Raw genomic sequence first — 19,604 nt, 5'->3', positions numbered from 1 at the left:
TATTTCAAAGAACTCTACACACAGGGGCCTCAGAAAGAATCTGAGATAGACCAATTTTTAAAGATAAATGGATTATCAAGAATAACTCAAGATAAAAGATCAATCTTGAACTCTATAATAACTACTCAGGAAATTGAAGGTGCCATTCAGAACATGCAACTAGGCAAATCTCCAGGCCCGGATGGGCTTACCTCCAAATACTACAAGACTTTGAAGGATTATTTGATACAACCTTTGTTGGAGGTATGCAACCAGATTTTGGATGGGAAGAGGGCACCAGAAACGTGGAAAGAAGCCTTCATCACATTGATACCTAAGACAGAATCTGAAAAGACTCAGCTCAAGAACTATCGCCCCATCTCACTCCTGAATGTGGATTACAAAATATTTGCAGACATTTTGGCAAGCAGACTTAAAAAAGTCTTAAATGAAGTAATTCACAAAGACCAAGCAGGCTTTCTCCCTGGTAGACATTTATATGAGAATACCAGAAACATCATTGATATCTTGGAACTTTTACAAACCAACATGAACACAAGGGCGGTGTTAATTTTTATTGATGCGGAGAAAGCATTTGACAACATATCTTGGAGGTTCATGAAGAAAAACTTGGAAGGGATGGGAGTGGGGCGGGGGTTTGAAAATGGGTTACGAGCAATTTATTCAGAGCAAAAGGCTAAATTAATAGTGAACAATGTGGTGACGGAGGAGTTTAAAATTGAAAAAGGGACACGACAAGGGTGCCCTCTATCCCCTCTTTTATTCATCTCAGTCCTGGAGGTGCTATTGAATATGATAAGGAAGGACCGGTTGGTACAAGGGATAGAGGTCGGAGTGAAACAATACAAATTGAAAGCCTTTGCAGATGATCTAGTTTTGACACTGCAGGAGCCAGAATCCAGTACAAAAAGAGCTCTTGAACTTATATCTGAGTTTGGTCGGGTGGCGGGATTTAAGTTGAACAAGCAAAAAACCAAGGTTTTGACCAAGAATTTGACACTTACAGAAACAGAGGGGTTTCAGAGAGAAACAGAACTGAATGTGGTAAAAAAAGTGAAATACCTAGGGATCTATTTGTCTTCCAAAAATTTGAATTTATTTAAGGACAACTATGAAAAATGTTGGTCGGAAGTTAAAAAGGATTTAGAAATTTGGTCAAGATTGAAACTTTCCTTGTTGGGAAGGATTGCAGCAATAAAAATGAATGTGTTGCCGAAAATGTTATTTTTGTTTCAAACCCTACAGATCGTGGACAGAGTGGAATGTTTTGGAAAATGGCAGAAGGATATATCTAGGTTTGTCTGGCAGGGCAAAAAGCCCCGAATAAAGTATAAAATATTAACAGATTCAAAAGAAAGAGGGGGGTTTGCCCTGCCGGACATGAGATTGTATTATGAAGCTGCAGCCTTCTGCTGGCTGAAAGATTGGTTTTTGCTAGAAAATACTGATGTCCTAGATCTGGAAGGTTTTGATAATGCTTTTGGTTGGCACGCATACCTATGGTATGACAAGGTTAAAGTTCACAAATTGTTTAAAAGCCATATTGTCAGAAAAGCAATTTTTGCAGTCTGGACGAAATACAAAGACTTATTAGAGAGTAAAACACCGAGGTGGGTGTCACCGGTGGAGGCCAAGGCTGGAAAAAGACCCAATATGGAGGCTTATTGGCCGAAATATTGGGAATTAATTGAAAAAATTGGAGACAGTTGGAAGTTGCAGAGCCAGGAAAAACTAAAAAACAAGGTGCGAGATTGGTTACATTATGCTCAAATGCAAGAGGTTTTTAAAATGGATAAAAAAGTTGGTTTCCAGGAGGAGAAATCGAAACTAGAGACAGAATTGCTAGAACCAAAGACCAAGATTTTGTCTAGAATGTATAACTTGCTGCTTATGTGGAACACACAGGACGAGTTGGTTAAATCTGCTATGATAAAATGGGCACAGGATGTTGGGCATAATATTATGTTTGAAGACTGGGAGAGGTTATGGAACACCGGAATGAAATTCACGGCATGCAGTGCCTTGAAGGAAAACATTATGAAAATGATATACCGGTGGTACATGACCCCAGTCAAGTTAGCTAAGATACATCACCTGTCTGACAATAAATGTTGGAAATGTAAGGAGGCAGAAGGTACATTTTATCATCTCTGGTGGACCTGCCCAAAAGTGAAGGCTTTCTGGGAAATGATTTATAATGAATTGAAAAAGGTATTTAGGTATACCTTCCCTAAGAAACCAGAGGCCTTCCTGCTGGGCATGGTGGACCAGAAAGTGTTAAAGAAAGACAGAACGTTGTTTATGTATGCTACTACAGCAGCAAGAATTCTCATTGCAAAGAACTGGAAGACACAAGATTTACCCACGCTGGAAGAATGGCAGACGCAGTTGATGGACTACATGGAATTAGCTGAACTGACCGGCAGAATCCGAGATTTGGATAAAGAAACAATTGAGGAGGACTGGAAAAAATTTAAAGACTATATGCAAAAATACTACAAGCTGTATGAATCTTAAGATAGTGCATGATTAGGAAAAGTTATGCTTCTGCAATTATGATTAAGTAAATTGTAAAATAAGTGATAAAAGAGAGAAGGAGACAATTTGAATCGAACATGTTATGTTTATTTTAAAGGCATCGAATATGAGATACAATATATCGAATTTGGGTACATAACATTGGAAAGTTACAATAAGGCATGAAATAAGGTAACAAAATGCTGACATTGTTAATGTAAATAACGCAGAATCGGAAGGGGTGGGGAAGTCCAAGTTGTTTTTGTTTGTTTTTGTTGTTAAAAAAAGGGAAAATTTGTTTCTTGCAATTATGTTAATTGTTTGTAACCTATAAAATTAAGGAAAGAAACGCAATAAAAAATTTATAAAAAAAAAAAAAGAGAAAATTGGTTGCACAGGCAATCCAACCGTGCCTCTACCTGCCCCTCAATTAATGTCACGTATGATGTCAGGTGTGGGGTACATAGCCTTGGTTTGGGGAAAACAGCTTTGCAGGCCAAATTGGGTTCCTTTCTTGGCCTAACTTGGTGTTTGGACTGAGTCCTGCTTTAGGACTCATGAAAACAGCTGTCTTTTACTGTGTCACACCATTGGTCCAAATAGCACAGTACTGTAAGAGCTGCAGCTCAAAGGTAAAAGTGGATTAATACCATAAAAGCAAAATGGATTTCTGGAAGGAACTTCATTACTCTTGCATTTTTCCTGCTGAAGATGAAGTCTGAAAAAGGTGCAAGTAGATATGAGAAGGAAGCCATATTCTGCCATTTTAGATTCCCGTGTTTAGCATTTAGCAGTTAGTGCTGGTGGTGATAAATATTAGCTGAAGAAAGAGCTCTGTTAAAGTACTGAGGGAAACCAGCCTGTAAAGGAAACATGAATATCTCCATTGGTAGTCCCCTGTTCTGTTGGTTCGCTTGATCCAAAACACCAGAGTCACTTTTTACAGTGGCTCTCCAGCAATCCACCAGCCAAGTAAGTTCTCCACTTGTCAGAATACATAGTTAAGATCAAGTCTCAACTCTTCCAACTTAGTTGGGCACTTGACCAGTAAAAAAATAAATAAATTGGTCAGCTGTCCCATCAAGCATTTTTTATTTATCTTTATTATCACCAAGTTTAATCATTGTATTTATTTGTCAAAAACAAGTAAGTTAACTGCTATTGTGAAATAGTGAATTAATTTTTTTAAGACTTGCAATAAATTATTATGACTTTACAATGTTAGGTAGGCTTTTCAAAGATGTGAACAATTCAGGGAACAGTTCTTGTCATTGGTTTTTATCCTAACTCAACAGGGACGAGTTTGCATTTCATTTAGGAAGAAAACGTAACAGTAAGCAACTATTAAATGCTGGTTTTTCAAAGGCAGTTGTACCACCAAGTAGCAAGCCACCTCTTCAGACACCACCAGCATCAAGCCTTCATGATAAAAAAAAGCTGGTTGACTGACTATGCTTGACCAACCCTGCTTGAACTGTGTTAAAATAGGGCATTTAACCTAAAAGGTGGGCTGGAAATCCATTAAGCATAAACAAGAAATGCTTATCGTGAGGTATATCCTCATGCCTACTCAAAAGAAAACTTGTAAGCCTTCTCTCAGGATACAATGCTGCCCTTAGAGACTCTTTCTACTCCCAAGGTGAAACTCTGGAAGAGACACTCCGGCGAGAAGTGGCTGAAGAGGTGGGGTTAGAGGTGGAGTCTGTCAGCTATTCTGCATCTCAGCATTGGCCATTCCCAAGCAGCACGCTAATGATTGGCTGCCATGCCCTGGTGAACCCGCAACGGAGCAAGGTAAGGAGGTGGTGGTGGAATCTTTCATTTGATCCACTTACCTTGTTGGACTACAATTCCTATCACTGCTGACCAATGGCTAAACTGGCTGGAGATGATGGGAGTTGTAGTCCAACAACATCTGGGGACCCAAGGTTACCAAACCAAGCTTTATTGATTTGGCTTATCTAAATGTATATGATCAGTGACGTAAAATCCTTCGCCGTCTTGGTTCTTCTGTGGTTTTGACTACTGAAAACAGTTCTGGAGAGCATGAAGGTGTATTCGTATTCCCAGCCCTGCTTGTCTATCCAAGCAGCCTGGCAAGCAGAAGTTATTTTCACTGTCATAAATAGCCGACTGTAAGAGATACGTGTGTATGCACACAGAAACACACACACATGCATATTTGTCATTGTTGGCATCTGTCTGGCTCGAGAGACAATGGAGTGTGCCTCTGGGGGTGAGATCAACTTGCTGTGTTAGCAGCACTGAAGTGACCTTTCTGGGGTGCAAGCCTGGGCAGTGTGTATGGAGGTCCTGGGCTGCTCATATGACAAGACCCCCTCTCGGTCTCGCTGATGTGGTCCAAAGGAAAGCAGAGAAATATGTTTGGCACCAGCCAGGCTGCAGGAGTTGCTGTTAAGATAGGTTATTGTTATTAACTTCACATTGATTGGGGGGAGAGGCAGGAGTCCATTGTCTAGCCACCAGGTGATTGTGTGACAGGGGCGAGATTGGTACTTGAGGCTTCCTGTCTGTTAACTACAACACTACTCTAAGCTTTCGTTATGACGCTGCTGTTTTTATTTTTAAAACTTTTCATTTGCAGATTAATATCAACAGACAGGAGCTAGAAGCTGCCGAGTGGTTCAGCCATGGGGAAGTGGTGAAGGCTCTTGGGCGGAACCCAAAACCTTCCAAAGACAAGGATGACAACCTCTCATTTTGGGTGCCACCTAAGCAAGCCATAGCCCATCAACTGATTCAGGAATGGGTCAAAAAGCAAGGTCCTGTGCCTACTTAGAGACACTTATTCAATCATTTACTGCTCCAGGTAAATATCCGAGTGCCAGTCGACCTTTTAATTTCAGTGACTCCATATGTTAAGATTTTCTGCAGGACATTTATAGGCAGAGAGGGTGGTTCCATTTCACACTTTTGCCTGAGGCTAAAGAATTTGTCCGTCAGATCCTGAAGGTGTATATATATATCAGCTGGATGGGTTTGTAAGGGGGGGGCGGGAGGATGCTGCTAAGGGTCAGTGGCTCCTCCCTGCAGCTTCCATTGTTTCACAGTTCTTGATGGAAATCATTCCCAAGTGCTTTTCTAGAGTATAACTGGTAAGTCAGAGTTGACCCTAAGCAATGGTTGCTGGCCTTGTTGGACTCATGAGCACATTTGATTCTATGATTTGCAATTGTTGTGGGCACTACACCCACCCACCCACCCACCCCACAGCCTCTGCTGTTGGCAACAATGAGTATTTCAGGCCCAAATTCAGTGGGAAAAGGAGCGAGGGGCATGGATCCCATGGCCAGTGACATGTTGGCAAGCTCTGGTCTAAAGACTCTCCCGATGTTTTGTAAAGTTATTTGCTAGATACAATGCCAAAGTTCCAATTAAAAACAAAAGCCTCTCAAAAGCTTACGCCACCAGAAATGTGATTTTTTTATTTTATTTAGTGACATTTATATGCTGCTTAATTGTACAAACCTCTAAACAGTTTGAAGTCAGCCAGCAGCTGAAAAACGAATACTCTACAGTTATTTGTAAAGTTCACTTTAGTAAAGGCATTCAGCTCTCATCTTCTATTTCACTTCCTCTGTGACAGCCTGCAACTGAATTCCATCTTCCTGGCAGAAAGTAGTTAGACTTGCCTTCAGAATGCAGCTCTTAGTATTTACTGCTATTGCTATAAGCTCTCTGAGGTTTGAACTGTTTCCTACTTCTTTTAAGGAACTGATATACCAAACCAGAATTATTATTATTATTATTATTATTATTATTATTATTATTATTATTATTATTTGCTTCATTGTTTCCCTATGGTAGTTCACAATTTTTCCTGTCCTGGGCGTTGTCTGTGTACAACACTCTCATCCTGCAAATAAAAAGGATTCCATCAGCCTAGATTTCTTCTTTCTGGGAATATTGCCCATATACTGCTTCCAAGCCAGAGTGCTCGACTGTTTTCTTGTTCAAAAATGCTGCAAAAATGTAGCTGGAATAAGGTTGCAGTGATAAATGCGGTTGAAGCACCCATTTGGTTCAACAGCTTATTTAATTAAATGTTCCAGATGGAAACTCAGATCAGTTATATAGAGGTCACATTCAGTTCAGGAGCCTGCTTATCAGTCAAAATGTGGAAGGCACAGCAACTGCCCTTTCCTCAGGAAAGTTCAATAGATGTTTCAGCCCAACAGAACTCTGTATTGCGGCCTGCCACTCTCTGAAAAAGACCTTATGAGATTCTTGGAACCAAAGTCGAGTGGATGGCTTCTTTTGGCCTCAACAAATGTTACACTTTTCATCCACGACCTCCTATACTTAAGTTTGGGAGCAATTGTCCATTCTTTACCATAGATGTTTGATAAATGAATTGTTAACATTTATTTTAATTGATATTCATGTTTAAGGTAGCGCATGCCCTAATTTTCCATGCATGTTGAAAGACTAGCAAATGACTGCAAGTATTTTAGCTATCTCGAGAGTTGTTAGGAGCAGCTGTAATACTCCTTTTTTTTGTTTTTGTTTTTGCATAACCTCCCCCCTCTAGGGATGTATTCCGTTCCAAGAGAAGGGTGGATTTGAAGCTTAGCAATGAATGTCAGTACTTCCTTCTATTGTGGTAAAATGTTTTGATATATTCCTTCTTTTGAGAAAGGCCAGAAGCAGATACTTATTGGTACTTAATAGAAAAGTCAGAAGAAAATACTTCAGGCAGGGTGATCATATTTACAGTAAAACTTGAACCATGTAAACAGACCCCTACATCCCATTTTACAAAAGGAAATGCAGTGGTTTGGTTTTCAAACAGAATGCATTCTGGGAGTCCGTTCAACTCCTGGAACCGCCCGAAAACCAAAGCATGGCTTCCGATTGGCTGCAGGACGTTTGGCTTCCAAAAATCGTTCGAAAACCGGAACACTCATTTCTGGGTTTCAATCATTCGGGAGCTATTTGTTTGAGAGCCAAGGCTTTTGGCTTCCATGGTACAACTGAAAGCTAGTCATTCTTTAGTGGGAAAAGTAATTTCTCCTTTCACCCACCCATTTTCAGTAGCAACTACTGAAGCTACTAATAGTTGGTGGCAACCTTACACTTCAGAAAGCTGGTAAATCAGGGTGAGTAACTTGTCGTCCATTCATTGTTCATGGCTTGCAATACCCATCATACCTGACTATTGTCCTTAGTGACTGGGGCTGCTGGGAATCAAGAGTCCACTCCTGGACAAAACAGTCAAAGACTTAAGTTCTCCACTGTTCCCACAAAAACAAATGAGTTGTGACATGGAACCACGTGAAGGCAGGAAGCAACATTGCACTTGAGACACCCCCCGCCCCACTTCAGGATGCAGTTTGTCCCTTCAGCTGTAAACTTTCATCATGTATAACTTACGGATATGGAAAAGCAGTATCAAAATTAAAATATACTTCCAGTAACTACTTGAGGACAGAAAGACGATAAGAGCATTATAGAACAGCCTTTCTCAACCTGTGGGTCCCCAGATGTTGTTGGACTACAACTCCCATCATGCCTAGTGAGCAAGGCCAGAGCTCAGGGATGATGGGAGTTGTAGTCCAACATCTGGGGACCCACAGGTTGAGAAAGGCTGTTCTAGAATGCTCTTATCGTTCTAGAATGCTCTTATTGTTCTAGAACCTTCATTTTTTTTACCTGCAGCTGTTTTTGAATGTTTACCTATGTCAAAGTTGAGTTTTAACAGTGAGGGGGGTTGGAAAGACAATAAAAACAAACTTAATGCAAACTATAATGGAGAAAAGAAAAACATTTTCCCCACTACAATTATTTAATTTTGTATGGAGAAAAAAGAGCTTGAAGAAAAGGCAGTAATCTGGCCTGGTTTTATCATCACTTTTAACAGACGGTGAGTTATTTCATTTGAAATTAGTTTACTTTCACAAGCTGGAGAGATTATGACATCATTGGGCAACTTATTAAATCAACTTGTTCATATTGCAGATGGGGAAGATGAAAGCCAGTTCAAAAGGAATATACTTAGGACTTGAGACAGAAGTCAGATCTGACTCAGCTGCATCAGGAGTTCAACCTACAATTGACTCCTTATGTAAAATAGGCTACTGACAGCCTAAATGTTGGCAAGCAAGGTCAATCCTAGTGCAAGTGCTGTTCAAACACACAGAAAATATATCTGTACAAAGAACACAAAGAAAACCTTAACAGCCACGATCAGCTCAACAGATTAATGTTGCCTTCTCTGAACTGCTTAACCACACCGATAGATGCAGAAAGCTTTTTCCTGCATAATCACTGAATGCCGAATTATCTAATATTGGAGATAAATATAAAAGAAGCTGCACTGAAAGATAATCAAATTTCCAGTTATTACAACTAGTAAGCAAAAAAAGAAAAAAGGGTAGAGTTTTGATCTTTTGCAAACACTGTCTTTGCAGAAGCCCTCTGCGCCCTTCTAATATTTTTAGTACTAAAATGACAACATGAAAAAATGTACATTTACGTGCCTTTTATTGAATATAAAAAGTCTTATAGAAAAATATTTTCAATCCTCCCTCTTAATTTCTTATACTGTATACACCCATGACTTTTTTTTAAAAAGGTGGTTCCGCAAGGGTAGCAAGTGAAACTGAATACTGTATGCTGCTCACATGTATTTAAAGTAGTTTGCATACTAGGTCTCCTGGGTTCTGAAAAGCTTTCATCCCTCACTCAAAAAATAAAAATCCAAGAACTGCTCTTGGGTTTCTGTTATGACACGTAACCAGATTTCTCCATCTGAACCGCTAGAGAGATTTTTTGTCCGTATTTTCAGGCAAATGTACTCCCATGCTTTGTAGGAGATTAGAGGCAGGTCCTGCTAGTCCAGCTTGAGCATTATATGATTCCAGCAGGTTAGTCACAAGGTTCAAGTCTATATCCACAGGTGCCAAGTCAGTGTCTTCTGAACCAATGTTGTCTTCAAAATCACTGTCAGGGTCTTGGGACGAAGATCCTTTACCAGACCCAACCTGTAGAAAAAGGTAAACAGTGAAATTTCAATTACGTTTTTATTTGTTGTACACAGAGATCTTTAATGAAATCACATAGCTGTTGGCAGAGACAGCCAAATGTTAGAAGCACTATGCAAGGTTAAATTGTAGGGTTTTTTGGAACAACACAATGATTGCATACTGTACTTCTTTCTTCTTCTCCCTAATCGTCCCTAGATAGGAAATCTAAGTTAAACATACCACTTTGGGCCGACTAGTAAAGCTTTTCCCAATATTGGTGGATGCCAGTTCAGAGTCCATTTCATCCATGTATGATCTGAGACTTCCAGGTGTTTCAATCTGTGATACTGTTTCCCCATGACTTTCAGCTTTTAGCTCAGATTCCTCATCACTGTCTAGGAATTCAAACTCTTCTTCCTCTTCTAAATCATCAGAGTCCAACTCTTCTGAATTTGCTCCTAGAAAAATATAATAGAATCAATGCCCCCAGGGAGAAAGAGAATCTATTCGAATAGCCAATAAAACTGCTTGCTAATACTTTGGGAAGAATGTTATATCTGCTTTATGCGCTTATTATTGCTGTTTTACTTTTTGCTGATTATACTTTATTTTGCGATTGGATTGTAGTTTATATATCCTGATCTGGGGATCTAGGGTAAAAGGCAGGTAATAAACAAAGAGATTCAGGCAAAAGGATAACATGATTTATATTTCAAGATACTTCTATCTCTCAATTTCCACCACCAGCAGTAAACTCACCCAGTATTTTATCTAATGCATTTGTGAATGAGTCCACATCAAAAGTGACAGAGGCCTCAGCAGAAGACCTGAAAGTAAAAAGTTCATAATTGCATTATTATTTTTTTATATATATCTAGTGTTTGGTATTTGAGAAAGAATATATTGGTCTGGATTCAGCAGAGCCCTGCCATGAATGGAAGGAGTCCTATTTGCAGAAGGAGCTTTAATCCAGTGGAAGCTTCTGCAAACAGGAACAGCAAAGCAAATTTTGCAGATTTCCCCCACTGCAGTCCCTTGTGCCACCTCCCACTCTGTTAAGAAGTCATCCAACCCGCCCATTTTTTTTTATTGGGGGGGGGGGGGTACTGGTGGTGGGACTTCAGAAGGAATCTGGAAAAATCACATCAGCTCCCCTTTTCTGGGAGCAGAGATTTACTCAGGGACCGTTGGACCCAGCCCATTGTATATTAACAGAAAAGCACAGAAATAATTACAAATACAGTGGTTGAATCAGTTATACGGTCCAAAGCTTATACTAACTCCTGTTTTTGTTGCAGCACAGTAACATTACTATTCAAGAAAAAAACATGTATCCATGCGTAGTCTGCCTATGAAGGTTGGCAGAATTTGCCAACCAGGATGGTTCAAAGTCTTTCAAAATAAGACTTTTGACTGAAGACAGCCTTCATCTAAACATTAACTTATCGGGCCTGCGTATTTTAAAGTCATGCACATTGACCAGACAGACTAATTGTGCGGTCTTCTCCCTGTATATTTCTGGCCTTTTGGGGGAATTCCAAATACCTGCTGTTTGTATCTTTCTGCCACATCTTTTGGGAGTGTTCAAGCCCACCCAATCCATCAAACATATGAGTGAAAAATGTCTGCGCTCATCACATCCATAGTACTTTCCCTCTCTCTGGGGGCTTAGGGGAGCTGGTGCCAATTTCTCCAGCTTATTGCAGCCAACAAGCCAGCCACACCACACAATCCATCTGCCTTACCTGGTGGATCAACTGCTGAGTGTGTGAAAACTTTGTTTGCTGCTGCTGCTGCTGCCAAACTCATGGAGAAATGGTGTGTGTGTAGGAGACCAAACAACTTGTACAGAGCAACCAAATTCAACAGGTCCCATATTATCCATAGATTCTATACCATCTCTAATTCTGAATAGGTTTTGCATTTCTGGAGTTTTTCCATTTCCTATTTTTGCCACAGTTAACCAGTTCCGGATGAGCCAATTTAACAAAGTAACTAAAGGACATGGTTGGCAATTTTGTAAATGCTTAAAAGTTTTTCCATGATGCAAAATTTAGGGAAGATTAAGCCTCTCTGAATTCACTATATCTGCTTGGAAAGTTGAACTATTAAACAAATGAAATGACTCCACCTACACAGAAACTTGATTAGATACTTAAGAGCATACCATGGGATTTCTGCTCCTTCATGAGTTGAGACTTTAGATATAAAAGCCTTCATGTTTTCAGTGATCTGCGACAAGTCATAGTTCTGTTCCTCCTCGTCTGAGGTGTAAGTGGATTTGTTTGTGCCCGCTGCCTCCTTAAGAATTTGATCCAGTGTGTCTGGAGAGATTTCCAGCCAACTGTCATCTGAAAGAGAAGGACACAATACATGCTGCTTAAAATGTGGCCACTTGTTGCATCTGACAATCACAGCAAAGAAAGACATGGTAAATAGGCACAAAGTCTTCAAGATGTTCGGGTTGTGACTTTGCTCTTTCATTCACTCTTCTTACCATCTTCTGGAGGAAGGCTGGTGGTTTCTTTTCCAAAATCCTCCAGATTAAAGGAAGTTGCTTTCAATATGTTCAAAATTTCTTCACCTGGGCTATCGGCAACTGAACTACCAAAGAAGACAACACAATTCTAAAAATGCAAATAAAATTTGCTGAGCACACACAGTTTATAACCACTTTTCTAGTTGTATAGCTCACTACATTCACAATTATTACATGCTATGTTTCACATACACAGGTGTAGGAAAAACCGTGTACGGGTGTGAAAATTTTGAGTATTTTGGTATGTATACATGTGTTTGGAAGCCAGCTGTAGTGAAAAATCTAGAAAGGGTTGAAGTCTCTCTGCAGGACATTATCCACTGTACTAGTTTACTATACTTATTTTTTCAGCACGTTTGTAGTACGTATTTTTAAGGTTCAGTGTTTATAAAGTCTTAATCCGACTAACAGAAAACTTTTGACACAGTGTTGGTACATTCTTAGAAAAAATATTTGTCAACAATTCCAGATGGCACAATTTCTTTTTGTGGATGTATGTTCACCAAGTCAAAATAAGGGGAAACACAATAAAAGCTATTTGACAGTGAAACAGACTTCCTCAAAGGTGGTGGACTCTCCTTCCTTGGAGGTTTTTAAGCAAAGGATGGATGGCCATCTGTCATGTATAATCTTGTTGAGATTCCTGCATTGCAGGGGGCTGAACTAAATGACCTTTAGGGACCCTTCCAAGTCTACCATTCTCTCATTCTCTGATTGTATAATCTAGTGGGAACTGTATGTTAGAAATAAATATTTCACAGCACTGAATAATCTACATTTGCAGTATACATACACATTAAGTGCCAGTGTAAGCAAAATACACAGAAATTAAGGAAACTAGAAAAGCTAAGCACAGCAAAATATATATAAGCCACCTTGGCGTTCTTACCTTTGTGAGCTGATTACAGTATGTCGGAAATAATTTTCTGCTCTGTGCAACAGATTGAGATACTGCACAGAACCTTCCAGCTCTCCCTACAAAATTCAAACATAATAGCAGGTCAATACATTCTGCTCTGATACAAGTATACAAGGAAATGTCCACAATGCAACGTATGTGTGGGGAGGTTCATGAACTCTATAATGCACAATAACTCTCTGGATTGGGAAATGATTTCTAAACACCTCGCCAAATACCTAATCTATAGCCTGAAGTCCAGAAACAGATTAATTACGAGAAACTGAACCTTCTAGTTGAGCTCTTATATTCACCCTCCAAGACCCTGAAGAATCCTGTTTCGGTTGACTTTGTATAAGTGAAGAAAAAGGTACAATTCCTTTCGGTCTGTGACTCTGGGCGGGAACAAATCTTGTTTCATCTTCAAAGCGCTTAATGCAAATTTGGTCAATGGCCCAGCTGGCATGTCCAACAGGTAGATAGCGATCTACTAGTAGATCGCGGGGGTGTCCCAGGTAGATCGCGGTATGAAGTTTAGTGATCGCCTTTGGTCAACCCTCCTCTAAAAAAAACTCAACAACTCCTGGCAAAGACAATGGGTAGATCACAGCCGATCTTTTTCTACTGTGAGTAGATCTCTGTCTCTTGGGAGTTGCACGTGCCTGGCCCAAAGCAACTATGGTGACATTATAGCTGCAACACGTGACCTGCAATTCACAAAGTTAAATGATAAAGTGATTTTTGCAAATTCTCACCTTAAAATAATTGTTTTTCTTGAGACTGTTGAGAAAGGTATCCCACAGTGGAACATTTAACGTGTGTTCCTTGGAATCGTCAGAAGGTGATCTGCACTTGGAACACAGAATTTCAAAACCATGAGCCTGTAAGAGATACAGAGTAAAAGGAGTGATTTATTACAGTCACAGACTTATAAAGTTAGATACATTAATAAAACATACGAGCTAAAAAACAATTAAAAACAAATGAAAAAAGATTATTTTTTTATATAAGAAACTGACAAGCATTCACTGAAATTAGGAACACGTTTGCAACCCTCTTGGTAACACAGGTAGAAAATCTCTCAAACTAAACAATACCAAATCTTCACAAAACTGTCTCCAGAGAGTTCTTAATGAAGCGAAACAAAAGTTTTGTGTGGGGAAATATCAAGTACAGGCTTACCAATTTCATGCCTAGTTCATATGCTTTGTACTGAGGATGCGAACGAGGAGGCAATGAATATCCACTTCGTCTGTCTGGTACGAACGTCTGTTTAACCAACTGTGCGTACAGACACTTCGTAAAAGTAACCTGAAATGATCACATCATTTTATTAAATTTGCAGCTGCTTCATTTGAATGTACCTTGACTAGTATTTCAAGCATTATGGAAACTGGAAAAACACACACAAGGTTTTCCAAATATATAGTTTGATACATTGGGGACTTCCTGTCTAATGACTCATGATGTTTGATAACCCACAGCTTGATTCATCAGATGCACTAAGATAAATTTGAGTAACATGAGCCTGTAAAGCTTAAGCCACAGCACTGTACATCAGTTAGATGCTGAGGTCTGATTATGATCAGCTGATGGTAACACAGAGACAGGCTTTTTCATTGGTGGTACTGCTGTTACGGAATGTACTCCCTGCTAAAATATGAGACCTGATCTGTAATGGCATTCTGCTGACTTCTGAAGACACAACTGCTTACACAGGGATTCCCTTGATCATGCAACCTGAGTTTCCCATTTTAATTGCTGTGTTTTAATGGAATTGTTTTAACTTGAATTACAGATATTTTTATGTTTGTGTAACTGGTTTTTATATTTCGAAAACTGCTCAAAAGCCCATTTTGTCACAAAATGTTATATAAATTCATTAATAAATAATATTATTATTCAGCATCAGCATCACGCTCTCTTAATGCTATAAAATATTATGGCCAGCATCAAAAGAGCTGCATGCAGATTTCTGCTCAGGCCCTCCCTTTCCATTCCAGCCCCTCGCACACATTAACAAAATGACTCATTGCCCTGAGTAGCATTAAGCATAGCCTGACTAGACACAGAGAAGAAAAATCAGATGTGAAAGCTTCAGATGTGAAAAAACCACAGGACTCTTTTGATCCTGGGCCATGCCTACTTCGTGTTTTCATGTTCTATTTTCATACATTTTCTTTCTTCTATTAAACCATGACAGAAAATTAATGCTTCTCACAAAAGTAGATTTCAATAGGTGCAGTTTCAATCATTTTTGCATTTCTGCTCGTCTTATACACAGCAAAAAGATGGCATGAAAGCCCATTTAAAACCTTATGTAAAGCACACATGATGGGACTTATAGAATCATCACTTACTGAAGTCATTATGCGTGTATCTGGAGGGAAAATTTTGAAAATGCGGCATGCTTTTAAGTCAATGGGGTCTCGCAGATAAAAAGCTTGGACTGCTGCAGATACTAATGCAGGACATTGCTTCAGTACTGCTGCAATACCAGCTGGAAGGTAACAGTGAGCTCGGTGAAGGAAGGTCTGGATTCGCTCAGGATACCTGTGGCACAAAATTGTAACAAGATGCTGATTAAGACACATAGTTTGAGCGTATAAACCTTGTTTATATGAAGGTAATTTCTCTCCTTTGGTCTAGAAACATACATCTGTATGTCAGATTTAAGGTAGCAAAATATATTTATAAAATCCAACTGGAAAACTCAAGCCTATCCACAGGGTCAGATATATTCAAAGTCTGGACAGAGTCAAAGAAAAATCTGTTTTCTCCCAGACTTCCACAAACCCTACAATTACCCAGGTGAGTCTAATGGGGCTTACTCCCAAGTTAGTATTGGGCTGCAGCCCATGTGACTTGAATTTTTTTTTCTATTCAAAGAGACTCTTGCTTCAGTATCATTTATAATTTGTCTGCTCTTGAAGGGGGGGGGGGTGCCACTACTCTGTGTTAAAATCTGCTAATGCTATTTTCTCATAGACAAATGACTAAAAGACTGGAGTTGCCAGATTTTAGCAATGTATTTCTCCACCTCTCCTTTTTTTTTTGCACAAGCCAGGTGTGAGCATAGCCCTGGATGTCAATGGTTACACAGTCCTTCCATTACAATATTGTTTAGAAATCTGTCCAGAACATACAACAAACAGCAACACTGAAAGGACGCCTAGAGAAAACTCCCATGCCTTTATCATAGAAAACATACCATAACATGGACACCTAAGCATTATGTGAAGCATTCCAGACACTCTAATAGAAACATTTTTTTCAGATCAGGTCACTTACCCATTGATGCGTTTGTATACTGCTGTTCTAATAGATTTTGCAGCCACAAAGCCACCAGAATGGGCAGATAGCAACTTCAGCGCCTGAGGAATTGTAGGACTGGTGGCAGGTAATAAGGCCTCTTCTTCAGGAGTTTTTGGCAATGGAATTATGCATAATTCCCCACAGTGAAAGAACACCTGACAAAAACATACATTTCTTTGCTGTCTGAAAGTACTTCATCCAAGTTACAGATTCACAATTTATCATAGTTTACAGAAACAAGAAAACGAAACAGAAATCCCACAATCTTAAAAGTCTTCAACACTGTATTTCTGTAAGATAAACATTGAAAGCATTTTGAGCCACTTGGGGGGGGGGGGAGCACTTCCGAGGCAGCACAGGGGGAAAACACACCATTTTGAACAGGTTAAATAAGCATAGCCCATATAAACACAGGCATAGGTTTAGCACTGGTTTGGTAGCTAGCACACTTAAATCTCTCTTACCCGATTGCAGCTGTTTTCAGGATTCAACCACTTCGGAAGGAAGTCAGCTGCTTCTATCAGAAGGAATTCACCATCGTTATCGTCCACCCTATTGAAATGGAAAATAATGACAAAACTCAATGGGGCTTACACAGGCACATGTGTATAGGACTGCAGCTTTACTCCTATGTAAACATAAAACATTCTCGTCCTGATTTAGCAAGAATGAAAGAAAATCTATAAATTACTTGGATGTAATCAAACTATGGCCCACTCTTTACTGAATACCCTCCTCCATTGGACACTAGTATAATATAAATCTAATGGTTTAACATATAGAAAACATGCACAATTTTAGCTTAAGCTACTTCCACAAGTGACACCTTAATCAGCAAGTGTTCACATTCTGAATGTAAAAATTGGTAATGAAAAGGTACCTGGCTGCTAATTCTGGAAACTCTTTTGTAATTTCCTTGATAAGGTATACAATAAACCATTCATCTTCAATATTATCCCCAAACTTTGTAAGACCACCAATATGAGCAGGAATATATTCTAAAAAAGAGAAGGGGAAGTGAGACTACAGTATATTACCACCAAACTATTTTCCAGATAGCCTTTGAAATTACCCTCTATTCCCAATACCTTGTAGCAATCCAGCCAAAGTACACTCATTGAAGTTCAGAGTATGATCTTATCCTATGCTGCCATCGCCTCCATCTCCTCCCTCCCCCAAGTGTCTATTTTAAAACCGTAAACTCCTTGGGACAGGGCTCTGTCAAAACTGCTCTTTGCAAAACACAATGTAAATAATAGATGGTAACTCTAACAAAACCAATTTGTATTCTATTTTAGAAGTAAATAGAAATGTAATCAAGAGAAGGCTGCAATAAGAGAAGGCTGAAGGAGCTCCGTTTCCTCTTACAACAAGGCTGATCATTCGGCTAAGAGATATATGTTCATTTGCATTTTTTCTGAATAATTGAAACTAGACTTTGCTGTTTCTGAATAATAATAGAAAAATAAACATAGTTTTAAGAGCATAGGAAACATTTAAATAAGGACCTCAAAAACCATACAGAAATATCCAGTATGGCAAAAATTCAACAATTTTCAGGTAATCCAATATCCATTATAAAATTATAATCAGCATAAAAATTTACTCTGCTGCTCAGAATGTTGCACAGAATCACTGTTTAGTGTCCAATTGGGTCAGCATAAATCATGATAATTCAGTATAAAAGCTCAAGACAGCCTGTATAATGCTACAGAATCACTACCTGCATGTTCTATTGTTTCTTACAGAATTGGGAGACCCTGCTCTAGATTCACAAACATCAAAACAGAATGGAAGCAAATTTAATAGCTTTACCTTTGGCAGGTTTGTACTTCAGATTAAATGGTTGGCTTTGCCAAATATAGGAAACCAGCATGGGTGCAAGGTGTGCTAATATTCTTTCAATGTATTGTTGAAGAATTTTTTGACAGTGCGCAGGGTCTTCTGGTTCATGTGTTAAGAACAACTGGTACTGCACTGCATCTTCTGTTGCTGCAAGGTTCAGTTTCTCCATTCTGTACTTCCTGAAAAAGCACCATTTAGAAATAAATCTTTCAAGACCATTTACACAAGCACAATAAGAACTCCTCCAACACACACCACACTGAAAATGCTGGCAGCACCTTCAAGCAGTGTTCAAAACTCCCATTGTTCTAGGCGCATTTTGCAACAAGGAATTTCATTAGGGTGAACAGTTTCTGAGCTCTGGGAGTAGTACTGCACCTAAGATTTCAGGTAAAAATGGCAAAATGGAAGGAAAAGAGGCCTTTTTCTGCTTTCCCACTTCCAGCTACTCTGTTAAGACTGGATAAGAGACTCACTTAAGAATATTAGGGGGGGTGGGCAGGGGAAGAACTAGACCATGTGAAAAATGAACATAATATTTTAGCAGCAGTTCATTCATTTTCAGCTTTGTATTCTTATTATAAAAAGTGTGCCTAAGCATTCAGTTGTTGCGCCCATAACCTAGGTTTAAGGTGCCATTTTGCTCCTAGCTTTCATATCTCAATTTCTAACAAGTCAACCTTTATTGAGAGAACATGCATGCTCCTAATTTTCCTGACTAGGTCAAGGACAGGTATATCCGGACATTTCATAAGGAGCACTTTTTAATCAATTTTCCCCTGACTTCCAAAACAGCAAGAAGAGTCCCAGAGACAAGAATCTGCCATCAGGAAACCTCTAAATTTTAAAAGCCGGAGAGGGTATTTTTTTCATCTGTGTTATCATTTGGACACACACAAAAAACCCATTAACCCGCCCTCCATTCAGCTTATCAGCCTGATTAGCCGTTGAGTGACTGAATGAAGTCGCTTTGAATTTCCTCTACTTCTATTTGTTTGCAAAGTGCCCCAACAAAGCAACAAAGCATTTGAAAAGAAAATACCACCGCCCCTTTCTATGTCAATACACATAATAATAATAATAATAATAATTTTTATTTATACCCCGCCCTCCCCAGCCAAGGCCGGGCTCAGGGCGGCTAACAAGCAATAATAAAAACAAGTTGAATGAATACAACTTAAAAACAGGATTAAAATACAACAATTAAAATATTGAAACATTAAAATATTAAAATGCAGCCTCATCACAGGAGGTACTCATGTATACACGTAGCTGCTCATGTATAATCAATAGAATATTTATATTTGTGTTTGCGTACACGAAAACACACACACCCCACACTCTCTTCCCCACCGGGCGACCCACCGCTCACCTGAGCTGCCACTGACAACAACGCCGCCGCACGCGCCCTGTCACGTCATCACCGCGCGCCGCCGGCCGCGCTTGCGCCCCACCACCACCACCGAGAGGAGGCTTCCGCTGGCCTAGAGCGGACCGGAAGGGC

The 19,604-nt window shown here is 39.5% G+C and overlaps 2 protein-coding genes across 11 annotated transcripts in view; one reads left to right on the top strand and one right to left on the bottom strand.

Annotated features, from left to right (window-relative positions):
* The window catches only part of NUDT13 (nudix hydrolase 13), a 22,119-nt gene extending 13,067 nt beyond the window's left edge, over window positions 1-9,052 (top strand). For 5 of the 9 annotated variants that reach the window (XM_028729627.2, XM_077930503.1, XM_028729625.2 and 2 more), the window contains 2 exons: window positions 4,157-4,311; window positions 5,123-6,418. In XM_028729627.2, coding sequence (XP_028585460.2) covers window positions 4,157-4,311; window positions 5,123-5,317 — 350 coding nt within the window. In that variant the 3' untranslated portion in view covers window positions 5,318-6,418. Of the gene's footprint in view, window positions 1-4,156; window positions 4,312-5,122; window positions 6,419-7,069 lie in introns of those variants that run through there. The other 4 variants (XR_013393254.1, XR_013393255.1, XM_077930502.1 and 1 more) reach the window with 4 other exon arrangements.
* ECD (ecdysoneless cell cycle regulator) lies at window positions 9,005-19,603 on the bottom strand. 2 transcript variants are annotated; one of them, XM_028729615.2, is made up of 14 exons: window positions 19,473-19,603; window positions 18,071-18,279; window positions 17,136-17,253; window positions 16,720-16,807; window positions 16,232-16,410; window positions 15,301-15,493; window positions 14,123-14,251; window positions 13,696-13,821; window positions 12,932-13,017; window positions 12,001-12,107; window positions 11,671-11,854; window positions 10,263-10,330; window positions 9,744-9,961; window positions 9,005-9,521 (listed from the first exon to the last, which is right to left on the bottom strand). In XM_028729615.2, exons 2-14 carry the CDS (start codon window positions 18,267-18,269, stop codon window positions 9,297-9,299), a joined length of 1,920 nt encoding a protein of 639 aa, XP_028585448.2. In that variant the 5' UTR covers window positions 18,270-18,279; window positions 19,473-19,603; the 3' UTR covers window positions 9,005-9,296. The 2 variants fall into 2 exon arrangements, with proteins under 2 accessions (XP_028585448.2, XP_077786626.1); XM_077930500.1 differs by lacking the exon at window positions 14,123-14,251.
* Between the last annotated feature and the right edge of the window lies 1 nt (window position 19,604).

This window comes from Podarcis muralis, chromosome 6 (genome assembly GCF_964188315.1).
Source record: "Podarcis muralis chromosome 6, rPodMur119.hap1.1, whole genome shotgun sequence".
Lineage (NCBI taxonomy): Eukaryota > Metazoa > Chordata > Lepidosauria > Squamata > Lacertidae > Podarcis > Podarcis muralis.
Note: the sequence above shows the minus strand (reverse complement) of the source record. Positions and strands in the feature narration are given on the sequence as shown.